The sequence below is a fragment of the Scophthalmus maximus genome, chromosome 9 (genome assembly GCF_022379125.1).
Source record: "Scophthalmus maximus strain ysfricsl-2021 chromosome 9, ASM2237912v1, whole genome shotgun sequence".
In the NCBI taxonomy this organism is placed as follows: Eukaryota; Metazoa; Chordata; class Actinopteri; order Pleuronectiformes; family Scophthalmidae; genus Scophthalmus; species Scophthalmus maximus.
Genome location: NC_061523.1, coordinates 17020302 through 17041436, shown reverse-complemented (window position 1 = coordinate 17041436; position 21135 = coordinate 17020302). Strand labels below are relative to the sequence as shown.

Here is a 21135-nt window from a genome sequence, read left to right as displayed (position 1 = left end):
TTATCACTGACAGCAGGGACGAGACGTTTGAGTGACAACAGCCAAAGTCAAATAAATCAGGTTTAAAGTGTGTGTCTTCTTTTACATGGGGTTTATACTGCTGTTGGTGTTCGTGACATGGAGCCGGAGATGCTTGTGGTTCGGAGAAAGTCAGAAAAAAGTTGTGGGCCTCCAGCGCCACCTGCTGTCAGGAGTAAGATGTTGCGTTCAAGAGCGACCAGAGAGCAGCACACGTGCACAAGTCCCCACAGTGTTGTATGGTGCTGCCTTCACACACTCACACACACACACACACACACACACACTAACACACACACACACACACACACACACACACACACACCTGTCGTACAGTTTTTCAAGACCTGAAAACAAATACACAATACACAATTCTCTCTGGTCCGTAAAAAAAAACAAGTGAACACCATACCATACGTTTTGTTTGAATTGTTGATATCTCACATTCAATGACATTATATGTCATTGAATGTGAGATATAATGTCATAGCTTATAATGAAGACATATAAGCTATGACAGTGAAAAACGACCACAAAATTCAAAGAGTTATGATCAAACAAAAATGATTATTATCACTATTAAAACACCAGCCACGTGGGTACTGTATGATTATTACTTACCATGTCATTTAATTGCTCTTGCATGTTTGTTTTTTTTACCTCGAAGTATCTGTCCCCCCTTTCTATCTATGTGTAGTTATTTGTGTCCTGTGGTGCTGCATCTTTTTTTCCCTTTTTTTCGAGGTGGTTGGAATTTTGTCTGCCATATCAACAGGGCTGTAATTTCAGGAAGTTTGATCTGGTATCCAACCACGAAATAATATATAACTAAACAGGCTATATGATTCCCCACCCATGTCTACGCGTGTTTAAAGCATAATTTAGACCTTTTTATTGAAATGTGAACTCAAATAGCCCACAATGTATCTCATACTTGATAGATAGATTCAGATTCAGCTATTGCACTGCACATGATTTAAAGAAATAAACCAAAACGTAACACAACTATATATATATATATATAAATAATAATTATATATGTATATTAAGACTATATACGTGTGTGTGTGTGTGTGTGTGTGTGTGTGGCCCTGCAGCCCATCTGTGACCCGGGGACCCTGGACAGATCCAAAGCAACTGTTCTGGAGCTGTCCGTGCCAAATTCATCTGTAGCCCACATACAGGGAAAATGTATGCATATCTCTAATTAGAAGGAGATTACAAAAGCATTTGTAGATCACTACTCTGCATGGAGATGGAGAGGTGCAGGACATGATCGCCTCTCGTCGACCCCCTGCAACATTGCTCTGTTGGCCTTTGCTTCTCTGCAAACGTCTTCGCACCGTGAGAAGAAATATTGTCCTTTACTGTAAAACACACACACACACACATCGCACACTTAAACACACGCACGTTTTTTTTTACCGCGCATATCTCAAAGAACAGATTTTTTTCCATGACGCAATTTCTCTTTTCATGCAAAGTAAGAAGAAGAAGGAGAAGACCCCCCCCCCCCCCCCCCCCCCCCCCCCCGCGCCCCCCTCTCCCACTTTTACACGGGGTAACAGGGCGTTACGTGACCGGAGTGCAGAGAGGACCAGGACGAGGACTACTTGAACCTCACCGGAGGGAGGCTGGTGAAGCTGCTGCAGGAGTGTATGGCGCTGGCAGCTGGTTTGCTTTGCATGCATGTGCAGGCACAATACTCCCAATGACATGATATTGGATGTATGAAGCATTCGCGTCACGCGAGACAAACGCTCGATCGATAAAAGCAATAAAAAATAAAAAAAGTTGGAGAGAGGAAAAACCTGAATTGTTCCAGTGTCTCTGTGCGCGTACAGTAGTGCAGCCAGCCAGTGGCTGCGTGAGTGAGTCTTGTGTGGGGATAAGCCATAAATATTGTATTCAGCATTTGAATCAGTTGGAGTCCACGGAGCAGACAATGGTCGGTGGTGTGCGTGTGCAGAATGAATCCGGCGCTGAGGTCCAGGGCCGCTGCCAAACGTCACTGGGACAAAAAAACCCCACTTTGCATCCCACCCTCAGCTGGTCCTCTCCCCGCCGGTCATTCACTATGATGCGCGCCTGGCTGAAGGAGGTTCCCACCGCCCGGTCCCCTCTGCGAGCCTAGAACCTTCTAATGAAATCCACAAACACTTTTTGACAAACATCATTTTCTCTCTCTCTCTCTCTCTCTCTCTCTCTCTCTGTCTCTCTCTCCTCAAGAGATTTTTTCCCCCCCACCACATTTTAATCTGCGTTTTTATTGAAAAAGAAAAAAACATCAGGTATGTCGAATTCTTTCTTCTCCATTGAAATTGTCTTTGATATTGACTTAACAAGTGTTATTTCTCAGTGACTCAAATAGCCTGGCGTTTTTTTTAAATTTTTTTTAACTGATAAGTCTTGAAACTGTTGTCGCACTTTGGCGAGTGTGCAGGTGCGGCACGGTGGATGTGGTCGGTTTTCACAAGTACCTTTTTTCTCTCTGTGTGAAGAAGATGGAGCCCAGTTCCACAGAGGGAGGAGCTGAAGAGACGCTCCTTAAAAATCATCCACCAAGTCCTGTAAGTGCTGACATTTAATGGAAAACGTAGAACTTTCTGACAACTTTGTTAAACTGAAGCGGATGCAGCCATTAGGAACAATCTTCCGGAAGAGGAAAGATTCATTCTTTCCTTTCTCTGTTATCATTGACTATAGAACAAAACCGAAAGCTCTCAATAGCCTTTTTAAAAATGAACCGGCAGATGAATACAATTATTAATCATTACTGGGTCAAAGCTTTCACAAATGTAGGAACTTTTTCCGGTGACACTCACAAGTGTCCTGCGGCTCCTCTGGAGTCTGTGTGTCCTGGCCTGCGGATGCTGAGAGTCAGTGAGTAACATCTGGCCGTCAGAGTCACCCTCCAGCTCTGCTGTCTGCAGCTGCTGCTCCAAGCAGGAGGGTCCACTCAGGGGAGGTCAGCTCTCCCAACGAGAGGCAGAAAGGTCACCAGCGGGTTTATAATTTGCAGAAACGGGGGGACAGGACACATCAGTGCGATGTCCATTAATATGCAGAGCACTCTCCGGCGGTTTACCTTATCGGTCATACTTGGATCAGGAGGCATGACATTTTTTCCCCGGCAGTGATTTGCAAAGAACGTAGGGTTGACAGCAGCGACGTACAGCAGCCGAGAAACATGTGTGGTGAGGGCTTTTTCTCTTCTCCTTTCCACCAGCCCCACAAAGTGATGCTCAAACATGGCCAGGAGCTGGAGGAAGAGCAGGAGGAGTTGGCCGAGCACCAGCCTCTAGAGCAAGAAGACCTGAACTTTGAGAGATGGAAGCGCAGGCCGCTACCCAAGAGGACGCTCCACCAGAAGATAGACGACGTGAAGACGTACCTGTGGAACGCAGAGACCAACGAATTCATGGGCCGCTCTGGAAAGAGCTGGAGTGAGTTGATGAAAAAAGAGAGGCTGAGGGTTGTTGGGACGGGGGGGGGGGGGGGGCACTTTATTCATGCATTATTTATGCAGCATACGTCCAAAAATTCCACATGTAAAGTTGAGTGCATCACAGTTGAAATGGTTAAGAGGCACGGTGATCTAATGTCTTAAAAGATGCACTCGGGGGATAGTTTAGGGGTGAAAAATGTCTCTCCAGTCCAGTGACTCAGCTCACTGTGCTGTGAGTGTGTGTGTGTGTGTGTGTGTGTGTGTGTGTCTGTGTGTGTGTCCTCATGCTCAATGTTTACATAGGTGCATGGACAATTCAGAGTGTCCTGACAAAAACAGACTGCCTGGGGACGTGTCCCCAGCGGGAGCGCACTGTTCCGGGCCTCGCATTGGCCAGGAACCACATTCCTCCACATCTTACCATGCTCTCCACTGCCTCTTTCCCAAAGCCTCGGCGACCTCGTCGCTGAACCTAACATGCTCACGGCCCCGCAGTTGCAGTAAAACACGTAGCGATGCTCATGTCTTTTTTTTCTCCCCCCCCCATAGAGCTCACTGCCAAATCAAGCTTTGGCGCAGGCAAAACTTTTTGGCACGAGTCGACAGACTGGACGAGTTTGTTGAGTCAATGATGATGGAGCAGCCTCTTGGTATTCCAGGGTGACGCCGCTGAGCCCCCTCCCTCCGATCCACTGTACACAATGGCTAACATGATCCAACTGAGTGTAGAGAGAATATCCAAGGAAAGTGTGTGTTACTCGCATGAGGCGCGACCCCTGAATCCCAGGCAGGGCTCAGGGCTCATTTCGGCTACATAACCAGTGTGTGCCCACTTGCGGAAGAGTGGGGGCCCATGTGTCGGCTGAAAAAAAGCCTGTGCTGTGTGTCTTGTGAGACGAGTGTGTAAGAGGGGACACAATACCAGAGTGGGGTGATCGGGGCTCCTTGGAGCTGGCCGGGCCTCTATGGCTGCAAAAGACCTTCACTACGATGGCAACCGGAGGTTCACTGTGTTCCTGAGTGAAAGGACAGCTGGGAGAATTCTCACTGAGCTGAAACAGAAAGTCCTTTGTGGCTCTGGGGACGCAAGGGCTGGCTGCAGCAAGTCCCCTGTGAAATTGTCTGCACAGCAAAAGCCACTTAATTTAGGACACGTCTAGCTTGATTAGTTGCTAATGGACTGTTAGTTGAAAAAATGAAGAACAATCCCAGTTCTCAGGGTTTGTTTGTTATGGGGTTGAAAACATAAAAAATTAAAATCTATTGGATAAAATGATTGGAGTTACTTACAGGTCCAGACATGTTGGGATGGCTCTGCTTTTGTATGAGTGAACAAATCAGTGACCGTCCTGGTCGAGGACAGTTGCTGGAGTCCAGCCAGATCACACAGTCTGAGCAAAACTCATGGCTCATTGTTTTCCTCTCCTCGAATCAGAGTCATAACCTGTTGATACAGTAGATATTTAGCCTGTAATGTACAGCCACTTTTGTGCAAACACCATAATGATTCATCTTTGTACCTTCTGTCTTTCAGGCCTCATCCTCCTCTTCTACGCTGCACTTTATCTGTTTCTTGCAGCCATGTTTGGCGGCTGCATGTTTTGCCTCATGTGGTCTATTAGTCCCTACCATCCAACCCTCAACGACAGAGTGATGCCACCAGGTAAATATAACCCAGATCCTCAGACCTCTCCACTGTCACTTTCCTCTCGTCTCTCTGCTCGACACGTCCTTCTGTCTGCCGCTTCTTACTTGAGACTCGGCACAGTTGACTGTCTTTGGGTCTCCACTGGCAGGTATGACGATGGCCCCGCATCTCGAAGGCCAAGACATCGCCTTCAACGCCTCTGATCGCAAGTCCTGGAAGAAGTACGCCAGGTCGATGGATGAATATTTACGACGTGAGTCATTGGCGGTCGCGTGGGATCATGTTAACGTTTTTTTTGGGGGGGGGTGGTCTGATGGGGTTGTTGAGTTTGTTCAACGTTGAAGCAGGCACCAAACGAGTTAATCCTCATCTTCACTACCTTTGTCCTCTTTTTCCGTTTGGATCCTGCAGGGCATGCTGGGAAGGGAAGCCGCTTTGTCGGCAGAGTGCAGCCATTCAGTGGCCTCCTTTTTCTTTCACACCCCACTTTTGTCAAGCTTCCTTAATCAGAGGCCTGAGTCTGGCATGGCACTGCTGTGGCAAAGATTTATTTATGCCCTTCCTCTCTCATTCTCCCTCCCTCCCTCCCTGCCCTCTTTCTCCCGGATCTTCATTTGCAGCGTACAATGATGGCACTCAGGAGAAGAGGAATATTCGCTGCACTCAGGACAGATACTTCATGCAGGACGACTTGGAGGAGAGTGCAGAGCGGAAGGCCTGTCAGTTCAAGAGGTCCTGGCTGGGGGACTGTTCGGGGATGCAGGACCCCCACTATGGCTACTCTCAGGGAAGGCCATGCGTCCTCCTTCGAATGAACCGGGTGAGGCGAGTGTTGGTCACCAAAACCTGCAAAACAATACACTTTTAAAAAGTACCGTTATGTATACCAGCACTATAAATAAATAAATAAAATGGGGGGCCTCAAACCGCAGACGCACACACTGTTACTGTACAGCTGAATACCACAGTTTTCTCAGCGAGAGACATCTTGTGGCCATTTCAGGAAGAGGATGACCTGACGACCGTGTCTGGGTTAATATTTTGAATGGTAACTTGCAGCTCTACACTGGAAATTTTGGTGGAGTTAAAAATACACTTGGATTATTTATATATTAAGAAATTATATATGTGTACATATATATATATATATTTCAGGCTGAAAAAAGGGGTGTGCATGTATAAAATAATTGCAGGATTAAATTAAATTCCATACAAAAAAAAGAGAGAGGTTGTCCATAGATTTGAATTGCATTGCATTTCTTTTGACTCATAAGGTCTTTGTCAGTTTGAATACACAACAAATATAAATATGGAACGAAAATAAAGAAATTAAATTTAATTTTTTCCCCGTTTTGTTGGACACTTCTCACTATTGTTACTCTTCCGTAGATTCTCGGTTACTTGCCTGGCCAGGGTAAACCAGTAAATGTGACCTGTGGAGTAAAGGTACAAAAACCATCAACACTTTTATCTCCAGTATTACAACAATGCGTAGAAAATGTCGGTACTGTGTCACGTGAGCAAGTGTGAGTGTAAATCCTTCTCCTCTTGCAGAAAGGACCACCCGAAGCCGTGGGAGAACTCCAGTTTTTCCCTAAAAGCATTTTTGACTTGAAGTACTACCCGTACTATGGGAAGCAGAGACATGTGAGTGACAGTTGCATCACTGTGGATTATTGCTGTGTGTATTCAGCTGTCGGGTCTTAACCTCGAGTGTCCCTTCCGTCGCAGGTAAACTACTCCTCCCCGGTGGTGGCTGTGCGTTTCGCAGGGGTGCAGTACGACACCCACATCCAAGTACAATGCAAGCTGAATGGAGAGGGCATCATCAACAACTCACCCACTGACCGCTATCAGGGGAGTGTGACCTTCTCCTTGGAGGTCGGAGCTTAAGGCAAACACATCGCTGCAAGAAGGATGTTCCTGTGACAATGAGGCTGGAAAATGTACAAGGAAAAAAAAAATTACGTCCAACCACTATTTTTCCATGAAATATGTAATTTCCCTCTTCTCATCTTTCACTTAAAAGATCCATGTCTTCTGCTGTGAAACAAATTTCTCAAGAAGTAGGTTTTTACTCTTCGTCTTTCTGTTGCGTCTTTGTGCCTTGAGCGTGACACTGGCACCCGCACCCACAACAAACGTTGAGTGAGTTACAATTCAGTTCCTGATATTTTTGTAATGATTAGCGAGATTAATCAAACTAAATCACAACCATGCCCACTAGTTAGCATTTCTGGCTATGCAAATCCAATTATGACTTAAAATTTGAATAGGTGATTAGAAATATTGTTTTGTCCGGTTAGATTACGGTTTTGTGTGCACATCTTGTGCGACAACGTGTACTAATTTGTTTGCTTTATATTTTTCAAACATGTATATTGTAAGAATTCAAAGAAGTATCATGCAAACACTGAAAGCAGGACTTGTACTGTACTTACACAGTAAAAAAAAGACATAATGACTGCAAATACACTCTTAGTATATTTTTGTTGAATAGAGCAGAAGTATACATTTATGATAAAGTATCGCTTCTTGCTTTTTTTGTAAAAACATGAAAATGGAATACTACACAAGACTGATCAATAAAGAGAATACTGTACTGTGAAATAGTTTATGAAAGGTCTATATCGTTTTGAAATTTATAACTTTTGTGGTAGTATTAATCCTGCCTGAACAGTACTACTTAACCTATATAAATGTTGTATTTATTCCTATTATAGTTCTTATAATAAATACAATGGTCTGGTATACACTGTAAGTTTTATTCCACATGAAACTAATAGTCTTCATCAATTGTGTATTACATTTTTTTATTAGTCTTTCAACATCTGACATCTGTAATTCTTAGTAAAATGCAGTATAGTTATATTTTGGACTAAATACATGGACTTCCCGTTTTCACTGTCTTTTACCAATCTTATGAAACATTTTTAAGTGACGACATTTCAGAAGTCTTTTGCAGATATTTAAACTTTACTTGTGGTTGCTGTATAACATGGTTAAATACAATGTGAACTCATATGCACTAGATTTAGTGGCAATGTTCGTTAGCAGTAACAGCCGAGGACGATGATGGGAATGTCATTGATATTGCAGGTATTTGGTCATAAAACAAAGTGTTGCAACAATGACTTTGGTGGTGGTGGTACTGGATGAAAATTAAAGGGATTATCAACGTTACCAGGGTTCATCCTGCAGGGGGACATGCAAAACTTTCTGCCTGCAGACAAAGTTTTATGTTGATGTCTGTAATTTGTCACCTTCAAAAAAACATGCAGGCCCGGTTTGCGTAAAAAAGCTAATGAGTATAAGTGTGAGAGAGTGTAACAGCTGGAGGGAGAGTCACCCCTCAGTGTCCCATTACAGGTTATAAAAAGCTTGTCGTAGACCAAAGTTGAACGGACCCATCGCTGCAGTTAACCTTTGAATTCAGTTTTGTCACAAGACTCTGACACTCCTGCTCTTCAAATTCACAGTAGAAGCAGAAAACTAAATTTTAAAGTGTGTTCTGATCGTTAAGTGGCACGTGCTGGAATTATCAGTGGCTTTTAGCCACTATGAACTTTCCTGTGAAAAAAAAAGTATTCAATCTTACTCAAAATGTGAAATCTAAATGTGTAATAACTCTAAATTTTAAATGTTGAATTTAACTGTGGTGAAATTAAATATGTAGCTGTTCTGTACAGTCTATGGCTAGTATGCAAACTCACAAAAGAAAAGCTCTATAAAGAGACCTGCTGTTTTTTGTGCATTTTATATCCACCTTTTGGATTTTCAATGAATATGAAATCTTTCTCCTCTTTCCTTTTGCTCCACAGTTTTAACATTTAGACTTAGATTTAACATTACATTATTTTATTTACATGAAAAGTAAATACCACCCACTTCACAAATATTGCTGTAATTCTGGTAAAACACCTACTTAAAGCTTTAGCGTGTAATATTTTTAACAGAAATTGAATATATTGTCTTTAAAAATGTGTTTATATATGTATAATCACCTTTCTTAAACTTTGAATGAGTTAATTATAGTTACGTGAGGCGGACCAGACTTCCGTGTACGCCGCCATGTTTGCTTCGTCGTGATGAATACGGTTGCAGTTAGGGTTCTCGGTTGGTTGAGACCAGATCCCTCCAAATATAACACTGTAGCTTTAAAAGAAATTATGTTAATTTCAGCACGCACCAATTTTAAAAAGTGCACCTAAAGTACAAAAATGACAACGATACAAAACAAGAACAAAAGTTTATTTAATTTGCTCCCTGCTTGTGTTAAACAAGCTCATCATCACATTCTTCATCAGATGGAGACAAAATTCAAGCAAGCAAGTCAGAGGTGCACAACAGAAAGGCACATACTGTTGGGGGAGAGGTTGTGGGATGAACCGAAGATCATTTAAACTGAAAAAAAAAAAGTGGCAGAGGATATACGAGTGGAACTGCTCATGCTGTGAATGTTCCTGTACCTCACATGGAGGTTAGTGTAGAGATCTTCCTCAAACCAATGTTTAGTTGTTCAAATTAAATTAAATCAGAAGGAACAACACAACAATGAATTCATTAAATACAAACATGTAAACCTTTTTTTGCGAGAATGTGCACATTTTTATAAAATAAATCTTAAATCTCCCTTACAAGAGCGACAGAAACGCATAAACGTGACCTCAAACGTTTTCCAAAACCTGGTCCCCAAAGCTGGTAAAGTGTCTTGATAAGTTAGTGTCCCTTTCCTCAAGCTACAGTTAGGTGACTCGTAGGTGCAACAGTTTCATTTAGCTGTTAATTTATGTGAAGGTTAAAGAAAACAGTGGTACCTGGGATAGGGATGATGACAGTGGATCCATTAGCCTGCTCAGTACATTCACGTCATCAAATATATGTCATTCATTCTATACAAGAGAGTAATTTACACATTTACTATTATACAGCACAGAAACTGAGAGGAAAAAACCCTCTCTCTCTCTGGAGGAGGGGGAGGGGGTGGACGGCTACTCACAGCCATAAATTGAACTTTTAAAACATGCAATCTATAATCAAATGATGCAATATCGATCATGAACGTCTTGGTATTTGATTAAGTCATCGGCATCGGCGCAAAACAAAGAAAAACCAGTGGGGTGGCTGCTGGGACAAATTCTAAACTGGGTACGAGGAATAAGCTGAAGGTTATTTTCAGGGAGATAGTGCTTCATCGCGGGAAAGAGAGAGAGAAAAAAAAAAGAGGAAGCAGAAACCTGGGATGCGTTTGATGCACTGATGGGCAGGGGAGTGGTCGGGAGCAGAGCTGTGAGGGTCGGAAAGGTGTCAGAGGTAGAAGCAGCTGGGTTGGATTATACAGACTGGTAGCCAGTGCGACTCTTCCTCCGGCCAATCAGGTAAGAGATAAGCACAAGGATGATTAGGAAGCTGAGTGCCACGCCCACTGCAATGGGCACCAAAAAGCTCAAATCAGAGTCCACGAAGCATTCGTAAGCTGACGGACAGAAAAGAGGAGACAGAGACAGCAGGTTAGTGGCTGGAGGAGAAAACACAACTCAGAGAAACGACACAGGGTTAGAGAGAGAGAGAGGAATGGAGAGGAGAGGCAGCCACAAAGAGAGAGGAACCTATGAAAAAAAAAAATAGTGGAATCAACAATGGAAGTGAAGTGTCGATTAGGGTCATGAAATATCCCAAAAGCTCAAAAGGGAAAATCAAGTGACCATGACTCTCTCTGATGCCTTGAAAGAACCTGCTGACACCACTCATGTCTGGCTCTGTCCAAAGAAACAAAGTCTACCTGCCTGCACTTCTAAAGCTCACTAGAATGATATAAATCATTTCATTGATCTGTAAAAATGTGACATGTTGAGGTTTTTTCAAGAATTATTATGTGCTGGATTTTTGGAGTTGGGAGTCATGTATCATTACCACGATGAGAAGCCAATAAATAGTCCTGTTAAAACTTTAGCACTTACTCTTTACACTGTTTAATTTTGTATGGATTAAACAAATGAGAAGTGACATGTTATTTAATGTGCTTTAGAGGTGACTGGTTAGCAGAAATTATTTTTTATTTATTTTTGCTTCTGGAAAGACCCACACTAGCCATTTACCAAGTTAAGTTAAGTGAAGTGAAGCAGCTCTCAGCATGAAAATTGACAAGCAAATTTCCCAAAATGTCAAACTATCCCTTTCATTAAGACATTTAGGAAGTCAGAAGCACCAAACACTACATGGAAACAACAACAACACATGGTTGGTAATTTTTCCACAATTAGTCAAAAGACAGAGAGGCAAACAGGCAGCGATTCCCCGACTATCCTTTGTGTAGCGTCAAGATTTAAAGTGTGGCAAATTTGACTAGAAAGACTCGTAGCCGGTGGCCATGTTTCTCTTTCTCCCGATGAAATAGGCCAGAAGAACGATAAGAATGAGAACAAGCAGGGCAACTCCAACAGCTATGGGAACGAGGAAGCTCTCCCCGTCGGACTGGCACTCCTCCGCTAGACGGGAGTGAAGAAAGCAGAGAGGTGAACGTTTTACAAGTTGTTATTAAAATAAATATTGATGCATGGACAGCAGGAAACGTGATTGTAGCCTGCTAACCAAGATATTAGATGCAAAAAAAAGATTTACTCAGGTGTCCAGGGCAGCAGCTCATTTTTATTTCCACAAATCTTAAAATACTAAAAAGCTCCACTTCGGCCTGACACACAATTTGAAAATCCAATTTTTTCTAACTAACAGCGTGAGATTGGGGATTAAATCAGCAGTCATATGTATCCACATTACATAAATTGATCTTTAACACGATGGTCTTGCAGCACAAAATTCCCTTTGTTGAACATGTGTGTGTGCAATGTTCTCAACCGGAGAACAGGGGAATAAAAACAATGAGTCAAATCAAACCAGGTTAACAGCATCAGTGAGTTAACAAAGAGAAGTTATGATTGAGAGAGGCACTGTGACCATGATGAAAACCAGGTAGATGGTTTATTGAGAACAATAGACATGCATACCCCATAAACATTCATTCTGGTGCTGCAAAACCATCTTCATAATTAAGGCAACTGAGTTTATACAAAGCGGAAACACACAGGACAGCAACAATCACAAAGCAAAAGTCAAAGCTCACGTTGGATTTACAACTAATTATTCACACACACGTACAATGTCCTGGGAAAGCGAGTGTTATACGTAACGTAAAAATGAAAATATTTCTAAATCATGTTCATCTTCGGTTACTGTCTGCTTTGAAGAGATGAAACGGTAACACAGCACTTCTGCCAGAATCAAGCAACAATACACAGCTACTACCTAATGTGTAACCATCAGCTTTCTACACACATGCTCGGGCTTGCCTGCATCCCTGACACTGCGTCGCTGAAACCTGCACTGGACTAGTGACTTCCAAGACCCTGAAAACCTACTTTCACCTTCTTACTTTAAAACCAAACGTGGGACCAAACTCTTCTGCTGACTGTCGAGTCTATTTCGCGTGAGATTCTGTCGTTTTCTGTCGATTTCGGTGCACACGTCTGGATTTTGTAACATTTGACAGGTGTGGGTGTTGTTTCCTCAGGTTGCGAAAGAATGCGGTAAAACCACTCCCACGCTGTCTTAAGGGGGCCGACTAGCTGAGGTGATAAAAGGGAATGGTTTCACATTTTCGGAACTGCGCTTATTTATTTCCTTTGTCATACAATCCATACCAGTCTTTGTGCGAAGCTAAGCTAACAGCTGCTGGCTGTAGCTTTATATTCAACAGGCTGACATGAGTGTCAATCTTCTCTTGACAAGACGTTCCCAAAATGTCAACCTATTTTTTTTGTCCTTATTTCAACTGAGTCACAAACATTTGAAAGTAACTAGTAAGTAAGTTTTGATTTAAAGTTTTCAGGGTCTTTTACGTTCCCTGACCCAGCTGCAGCCCTCAGAGTCCAGGACCTTTACAGAGGTGAATAATTATGTGACAATAGTCTCGACACAATGTAAAATATAAAGAGCATCTTAGTGCATTTTTGTGTATATACATCATGGATTCAGAATTGTCTCTGCTGACCTATTAATACTATCCCTTTTCTAAACCTAATGCCAAAAACATAGTGGGAGAAAAAAAGAAAGCTGACTTTTCTTTTCAGTTTGAACACGTGCGAGAGCAAGAGATCTTTTCAACAGCAGACATGTTGGCATTCTGTTAGCAGGAGAAGTACCAGTGTAATTAATAACATCAATAACATCGTTGTTGTCATTAGTTCTACCAGGACTTAAACTGCTTGGCACATGTCCAAATGTCGTCCATGAAAAAGGTTTATTAATGTTAAAACATTACACATTCTTACTACGATTGGAGCCACAAATTCAGAACAATAATTCCAATGTTCCTCCTGCTCTGCAGGGGCAAACATGGGCTAAAGCATATTTTTCCTTTGACAATTTTCCAAAATGGAATGTTGCCATTACTTGCTAAGGAATTTCTTGGAACAAAGAAAACAAAAAGCTGCTTGACCATCTTTCTTTGATTTTTTGTGAAGGAAATGCTGTTTAAATGGTGTAAAATATTCGATTCCTATATGTCTCACAGTGAGTAATTATGGGGATCAAAAGTCAAATCATAAAAGGAAGTAAAAGAACTTAAATGTGCACAAAAAAAAATGATGACAGATGCAAACAAAGGGGGGGATGTCTGCATGGCAAGTGCAGGATCACACACACAAACTTAAAGTGTAAGACATCTTTTGCTAAAACAAAATAAAATAAATATCGAGGGACTGTTCTAAATGTAGAAGTCCTACAGGACCTGTATCACTCCGAGATCTCTACATACTGCATACTGAATATCACGTTTCATGTGATTATTACTTAAAATTTGGATAGGAAAAAAAAGTTGTGTGGATCTTGCACTTGAACATCAACAACAAAAAAAAACAGCAAAAAAGAAAAGAAAGACAAGACATCCAGAAAACAAACAAAAAAGGAACATAAACACTGGGGGTAGACAAGATTGGTCCTTGAGAATTACACCAAACCCTCCATCTTTACATGGATTACTATCCTCTTTTTGCTGCATCATTTAAGACCCTTGAGGCAACTGTAATTCAAAAATGTTCTGGGTTTGTTTTATGCGTCTCGTAATTACTAATAACTTCAAAAGCAACAGACAGTGATATCTATTTTTCCTGAAGAGATTTATTTTAGATTTAAATTTACCCCCCCGCAAGGACCAGGCTTGGGAGCCCCGTGGTATTTCAGGATTGATTTAAAGGGTCTGATATCCAACGTAAGTCTTTCTTCGACCAATCACGTAAGCGATCACTACAATGAGAATCAAGCCGGCCAGAGCAGCGCCAACAATGATTGGGATTAAGATGCTGCTGTCATCCAATGAACATTCATGGGCTGCAGATAAAGAGAGAGTCAGTCAACAGGTGGAACAGTGATGATTTTCTGAGTCACAACAGACAAAGAGTGAAGCAGCAGAACAGCACTTCAGATTATTTCCAATTTTAAAAGACAGTTGATCTTTCCAGCTGTGCCAAAATACAATATTTAACCTTTGACATGAAAAAAATTGAGGGGTCTTAAGAGATAATTTTCTCTTGCTTCTACCTTTTCCCTGTGAAATAGCGAATACTCTCACCTGTCCGGCCTCTAACAACCCCTCACCTGACTTGTGATGAGGGGTTATGAGAATAAAGTTGTGTAACATAATCCTGCATGAACACTTTCCCATGGTTAATGTTAATATGAAGTAAAAGTGCACTAGTTGTGACTAAAGCTTGTTCAAATGAGTCAACTATTCTTCAGTATCAGTTCCACAATAATCACGTAAGTGCTACAGATAACAATAACTCTACATTTTAATGTGCAGTGCCACATTTTATATCAATTGTCTTTTTTCACATCTTTTATTTAAAAAAATGTACCTGATATTTAACCAGAGGTCACTTGTTTTTCATTTTTTACATCTGTTTGCACTGAAGGGAGTATGCTACATTTCATAAACAGTCAAAGTTTGGCTGCACTTAACCCTTCATACTCAATAAATACAGTGTTGTTCGTCATATTTTCCACAAGGCAAGTGATCAAACTGTGTTAAACTATTGATATGCATGTGCAGGAAATTCACATTTAAAAAAAATATTTTAAATATTTGGCTTTATGTTTACAACATGGACATTCAACCAAAATGTGTCTTTCTAATGGCGATTATCAATACTGCAAAATGATGTAAAACATTTAATACAGAAAATACACAATCAGTCAATTTTAAATGTATATTCTGTTTCTTTTGGGATTGATATCTTGCACTATCATTTCTATTTTCTTGTTCTGTCTTATTCTATTTTAGCTCATTTTATTATATATATATATATATATAATATTTTACATACTGTATATTTAATTTTACTACTTTAAAAAATGTCTTCATTGTGTTTCTTTTTGTCTACTATAAAACACTCTGAAATGCCTTGTTGTTCAAAGGAACTATATGTATAAAAAAAAACTTAGCAACCTTAGTTCAAAACTAACACTCAAATCTAGTTAGTTTCAAACAAGACAAAAAACATCTGCCTCATTTCATTTTCTTAAGTCATGAAATAAAACAAAACCATGTTCCCTTCTGACTCTGGACATGAAACAAGTTTGATCTCGCCCTTGTTAGCAGAGCAGTGCTCATCAAACACACAAACCCCTGCTAGTGTTCTGTTTTGCTGGCTACTGTTCGATACACAGCGGTAAACAGTAAAACGGGAGTAACTTAGACAGACATGTTTGAACCAGAAACCAACTCTGAAGATAAAGAAGAAGAGCAATTTGTACTATATGAGAAGCCCCACCCTGCAACTATTGATTCTGTACGTTTTCATACAGTCATTGTAACATTGCAGTTAAGGTGGAAACACTCATCAGTGGCGTAGATTGCTTATTTCACCCATTGTTGCCATGTATTATATAAAAATTACCATATGGACATGTTAACGAGTTTAAATATTTGATTGGAGGTCTTTAAAAAAATTCGCTTACCTGTACTGAAAACCCCCTTTGAGACTCCAAAGGGCTGCACTCGCAGGTTGAAGGTGTAGAGGCTGAGCAGGCTGGTGATGGTGTAGTTCTGCTCCTTGTTGCACATGTAGGAGCTGCCGAGAGCCGCCTCCCATAGACTCAGGTTGGAGTTCGCCACATTAAACGCAACACCTTTAAATAAAACACAGATCAAATGAACAGCACAACTCAGTGTGGTGCCTAAAACATATGTGGGTGTGAAGCTGTGATACCTCTACTTACCAGAGCTCGACTTTGTGGTGAAGTTGAGAGCATGGAGGTGGAATTTCGCTGTGTCCTGTTAGAAGAAAATAGACAAATTTGGGAAAAATAAGTAATTCATTTTTAAAAAATAAAAACACGACCCTGGCAGCTATCTTAGATACCGAAGGATCAGCTAATCAGAGCCCAACCTCCATGATACAAACATTTCCCTTCTTGAAGTGTGTTTAGGGCATTTTATGCCTTAATTTAACAGGGATGGTGAAGACGTAAAGGTAATTCAGGAAAAAATAAGAAGTAGCATGGTAACTAACACTACAACAGGGGAGTCGCCGCTCAGGGAATCCCTGCCTTTGTGGTTTGCATCTCAACAATTCAGCTATCAGCCTTTCACACTTCTGATGTACATTTACCATTTTGTTGATAGAATACCGTGTGTTGTTTTAACAAATAGATATTAGCAGCATACATTCAAGGGCTTACATTGGTGAAGGTGAACATGATGGTCATAGTGTTGGTCACCAACTGTAGCTCGCTGCTGTTGACTCGGCATGATCCAGAGACTGTGGTCGCGTTGGGCTCGAGGTTCATCTCCTGATATGTCTATGCCAGGGGTAAGAGAAGGGAATCAAATCAGCAGTGTCCATGGGAGAACATCTGTAAATCTCCTGGGAAACATGATCACTGATGAAGATCCTGTTTATAAACATACCTCTCCTTGCTTGAAACCAATCCGCAGGCCAAAGTTGGCCAACAGACAGGTGATGTTATCAGACTTGATGCTGTAATTCCCAGTTGTGGGTGGAGGGAGGGTGGGGGTTGGGGTGGTGGTGGGAGGAGGGGCAGTGGAAGTGGCGTTTGTGACCGGGGCATCAGTGGTTGCATTGGTGGCTTGTGTGGTCGGTGGAGCTGAGGTTGTGGGTTGATCAGCACTACAAGACGATACTGTGCGAAGAACAAAAACAGACAGAATAGATCAAGTGAAAACGTAAGAGAAACATTACTGCCCGGATGAGATGTGTTGCTGCATCTGCACTTACTCATTTCACTCTTGCTGCCGTTAATGACGAAAGCCTGTATGAGCACGTCCGACAGTGTCATATTGACCAAATCAGTAGAGATCACGTCTTTACTCTTGCAGGAGTAGCATGTATCCACGCCAACATTTGCGATCTGAGGCTTCACGGTCACAGATTTAGTTTCTAAAGGAAATTCAAAAACACATCAGCATCAGTGCAATGCAGTTCATCCTCGTGTATACTTTGCTGGCACAGGGAGGCGTAGAAGTTACCATTAGAGAGCGAATTTGGAAAGACTGTGGAGTCGCTGAGATTGTAGGAAAAGGTGATAGAGTCTGCCTGGTACCAATCTCCATTCCTGGTGAAGTTCACACTCCAGGAGTGCCCGTCTCCAAAATTAAGTTTCAGCATTGAGCTTGTGGCGTCACATTCACTTCCATTTGTTGTGACATCTTTAGAAAGTTCAAACCCAGTTGTTACACTCTGAAATGACAGCAGAGCGTAACCTTATTGAACATGATTATATACATTTAATGTTTAACTCAAGAAAAAACACAACAACAATTCTGACAGAAGGTCTAAAAACATTCTCAAAATTATAAACATTTCTGTGAACTTCTTTTAACAGCACAAAGGCCATAACAATTACAGGACATGCACCAGGAAAACGTGCTAACTGAATTGCTGAAAAGCATGAATCAATTTTGCTTTGTCGGCACTCCCTTTATTTCCCCTTCCCACGGAGACATTTGCTTCCACAAGAGTTGTCTGACAGTCGCGTTGGTGGCCTAAGCAGAGTGAAACTGCTTTGCTTTAATTTAATAAGAATAGGCTGATGTGAATATACCCAACATGACTCGTCATAGTCGAATATCTCGTGGTCAAGAGTGATTAAAGACCAGACACTCACCTTATTGGCAGTTTCTTCATATGAGACTGAGAAGTGGACCATCAGGTTGGCATAGAGGCACAACTTATCTTGTCCATCTGTGACATTAACTTCAACGCCTCGTGACGGCTGGAAGACTGAATAAAAAAAGACATAGTTATTATTCTTAACAATATGAAAGACTATATCTCAATCACTCAAATTTTCAGGCAAATAACCAGCAGGTCAGTAACACAATCCTCCCTCTGACATTAATTAATCTGGTCAGCCAATGCTACAAATACTACTTGGATCAGTGAATTATCCATTTTCCAAATGGTAAGAATGTTGGCACGAGGCCTCGATTATAAGTGACTAATTTATGTAAAAAGCCAATTTCGCTCTGTAAAATGATAATATCCCACACAATTACTTTAAGGCTGAATACACAAGAATCACATGATCCAAAGTTGGGACAACAAAACACTAGTAATATTCTCAGTCATAACAGGGGAGAGGTCAAAGTCCAGTCAGCCTGAGTATGTGTTGTTTAAATTTCCAAATTTCCCCATTGTGGGACGAATAAAGGTATATCTTATCTTATCTTATCAATATGCACTGTCATCAACTCAACAGCTGCCTGCCACAACCTCCAGGTATCATCAACTTACAAAGCAGCTGACAGGAACTAAAACCCACACAGATGTTTGTGACCTAGCTATAAAATCACTTTAACTCTTACTGAAGTGACAGATTGAGAGACATAAGGTTAACCAAGTTACACCTCACCCAACAGTAGTCTTATTCATGCACTCGATTCCTCACGTGTCAAAGTCACTGATAACGGGTCTGGTAAATTTTTATTATGAGGAGTGGACATAGAAAATTATACTTGCATGAGCAAAGGGTTGGCCAGTGGCGAATGTAATCTGTGCCATGTCACAGATATTTCTCTGTACAGTTTACTTTCATTGAGAACTCTGAATTTGTCTGGAATTTTGCACAGGTAGAGCCAATTAAACAATTAAGCAAATACTTTAATCGACTGAAAAACATGTATCCACAGCTAATTTGAAAATTGATTATTTGTTTTTGGGCGTTTTTAAATCGAAAGGGTGAGTAATTCTACACATCCTGAAGCTCCAGCTTCTCATATGATAGGATTTGCACCTTATCCTTCTTGTCATGTACGATAAAAGTTAAGTCAATATCTTTGGGTTTTGGACTTTAAGTCAGTCAAAAACAAGATATTTGAGGACATCACGTCGAAGCTGTGATAAGCATTTCCCCCCCCAATTTATGTTGACATTTTATTCAGGAGCAGATTACATAACGATGAAATTAATATCGTTGTAGCCCAATATTGATGTTATATTCAATCTTACACGCACAAAACCCTGAATTACGGAGGCGTTCTCATAACACTAAAGGAACCAAAGTAACGGGACTGAGGATGTTCACGTGCACATTGGGATCCGGATTCATTCTATTCCAAGATACATGGAACATCAGAGACCTGGTTGTTCGCATCCCTGTGTACACCTGTATACATAAAACCTGATTGGTACCAGGATTCTGGGATGTTAGTAATCGCATTCAGGGTACTGTTCTATAAGATACAAGACCTCTGACCTAATGAACAGCAGCTACTATCGAGAGAAGACACTGTAGTTGACGAGTCATACGGTGAATGGTGAGGGCGGCTACGTGTCATCGTGATAGATTCATCATCACGTGCACGTTTATGTCCGCTGCATCGGGCAACTTGCCAGACCACATTGCGTTGGATCATCGGCAATCTGTTGGAGCACAACTGCCCCGTGCTGTCTCACTGTAAACCCCCAACTAGTGCTAATGCCAAGATGCTAATGCTAACTGTCGTAGCCGGTCAACACAAGAGGTGTAACTGGTGCCTGGCGGGGGTTGAGAGTACGGCGTTACTCCGTCGACCGCGGTCTGTCCGAGAAAACACGCGCTTCACACCGACTAATGCCGTCACCAGTCCAATGGCGTCGTCTCGAATTTCAGCTTTCAAAACAAGTGTTGTCCAATAGGCGAGCTAGCGGCTAAGCTAGCTAGCCGATTGGATAACACTTTGTTTTGAAATAGCAGTCATGTTATTATTCAAACTGGCTCTGTCGGTTCACTTTGAACGCGGTAGTTTGGTTTATACCCAGCGGTTGAGATCACGGCACTTGTGTGGATGAAAGTGTTTTTCGTGTGCGTTGCACGCGATCGTCTGCTTGTGTCGGCTTGAAGTTGTTGACGTAGGAAACAATTAGCAACGGAGCTAAAGCGCATTAGCGCCGCAGCTCGACTGGACTGCTCCTCCACCCGACAGCCGATACACGGTTCTGGAGTCTTCTATACAGTTCATTCACCGCCGACAGAGCAGCTGTGTACATGTCAACGAGTTTTAAAAGAACCAGAGACTTCAACGCTCCTCCCAGCAGCCTCTGGCCGGAGCCCAGCAGCTCCAGGCCCGCGGAGTCCCGGCAGTTCTCTCACGTCACTTCGTCACTTTCCCCCCCCCCCCTCAAAATCACTTTATCGGTCCGATTGAAACAGCGATCCCCGACACGGGTCTTACCGATCGCGGAGGCGAAGAACAGAACGAATGCAGCACAGCGGGTCATGGCTTCGCCTGGTAGCGTGGAGTGTCGCCGGAGAGAAGATGAGACAAATACCCGGCCGGGACGCTCGGTCAGTGGTGTTGGAGCTGAGCGAACCGCCGCCGACTGTACCAGGAAATGCGAGTCATATGACGAGGGAGCGGGGCCGGCGAGGACCCCGGTCCAGCTTTAAACTCGCCCCGCCCCCTTGTTCTTGACAGAGTCAATCATCGCACTGAGTGCATTTTAAGGACAGTGGGTGTTTAACA

The 21135-nt window shown here is 42.0% G+C and overlaps 2 protein-coding genes across 5 annotated transcripts; one reads left to right on the top strand and one right to left on the bottom strand.

Annotated features, from left to right (window-relative positions):
- The first annotated feature begins 2075 nt into the window (after positions 1 to 2075).
- Positions 2076 to 7865, top strand: atp1b4 (ATPase Na+/K+ transporting subunit beta 4). 2 transcript variants are annotated; one of them, XM_035650711.2, is made up of 9 exons: positions 2076 to 2309; positions 2523 to 2588; positions 3248 to 3464; positions 5001 to 5129; positions 5263 to 5367; positions 5735 to 5934; positions 6504 to 6560; positions 6669 to 6761; positions 6846 to 7865. In XM_035650711.2, the coding sequence occupies exons 2-9, from the start codon at positions 2523 to 2525 to the stop codon at positions 7005 to 7007; spliced, it is 1029 nt and encodes a 342-aa protein (XP_035506604.1). In that variant the 5' UTR covers positions 2076 to 2309; the 3' UTR covers positions 7008 to 7865. The 2 variants fall into 2 exon arrangements, with proteins under 2 accessions (XP_035506604.1, XP_035506602.1); XM_035650709.2 differs by having other exon boundaries at positions 2520 to 2588.
- A 1486-nt stretch (positions 7866 to 9351) lies between these two features.
- On the bottom strand, positions 9352 to 21040 carry lamp2 (lysosomal-associated membrane protein 2). 3 transcript variants are annotated; one of them, XM_035650707.2, is made up of 9 exons: positions 20845 to 21040; positions 18297 to 18412; positions 17659 to 17869; positions 17408 to 17569; positions 17080 to 17312; positions 16851 to 16970; positions 16389 to 16443; positions 16128 to 16298; positions 9352 to 10590 (listed from the first exon to the last, which is right to left on the bottom strand). In XM_035650707.2, exons 1-9 carry the CDS (start codon positions 20888 to 20890, stop codon positions 10448 to 10450), a joined length of 1257 nt encoding a protein of 418 aa, XP_035506600.1. In that variant the 5' UTR covers positions 20891 to 21040; the 3' UTR covers positions 9352 to 10447. The 3 variants fall into 3 exon arrangements, with proteins under 3 accessions (XP_035506600.1, XP_035506599.1, XP_035506601.1); XM_035650706.2 differs by lacking the exon at positions 9352 to 10590 and adding an exon at positions 10683 to 11602 and having other exon boundaries at positions 20845 to 21038; XM_035650708.2 differs by lacking the exon at positions 9352 to 10590 and adding an exon at positions 11743 to 14498 and having other exon boundaries at positions 20845 to 21038.
- Between the last annotated feature and the right edge of the window lie 95 nt (positions 21041 to 21135).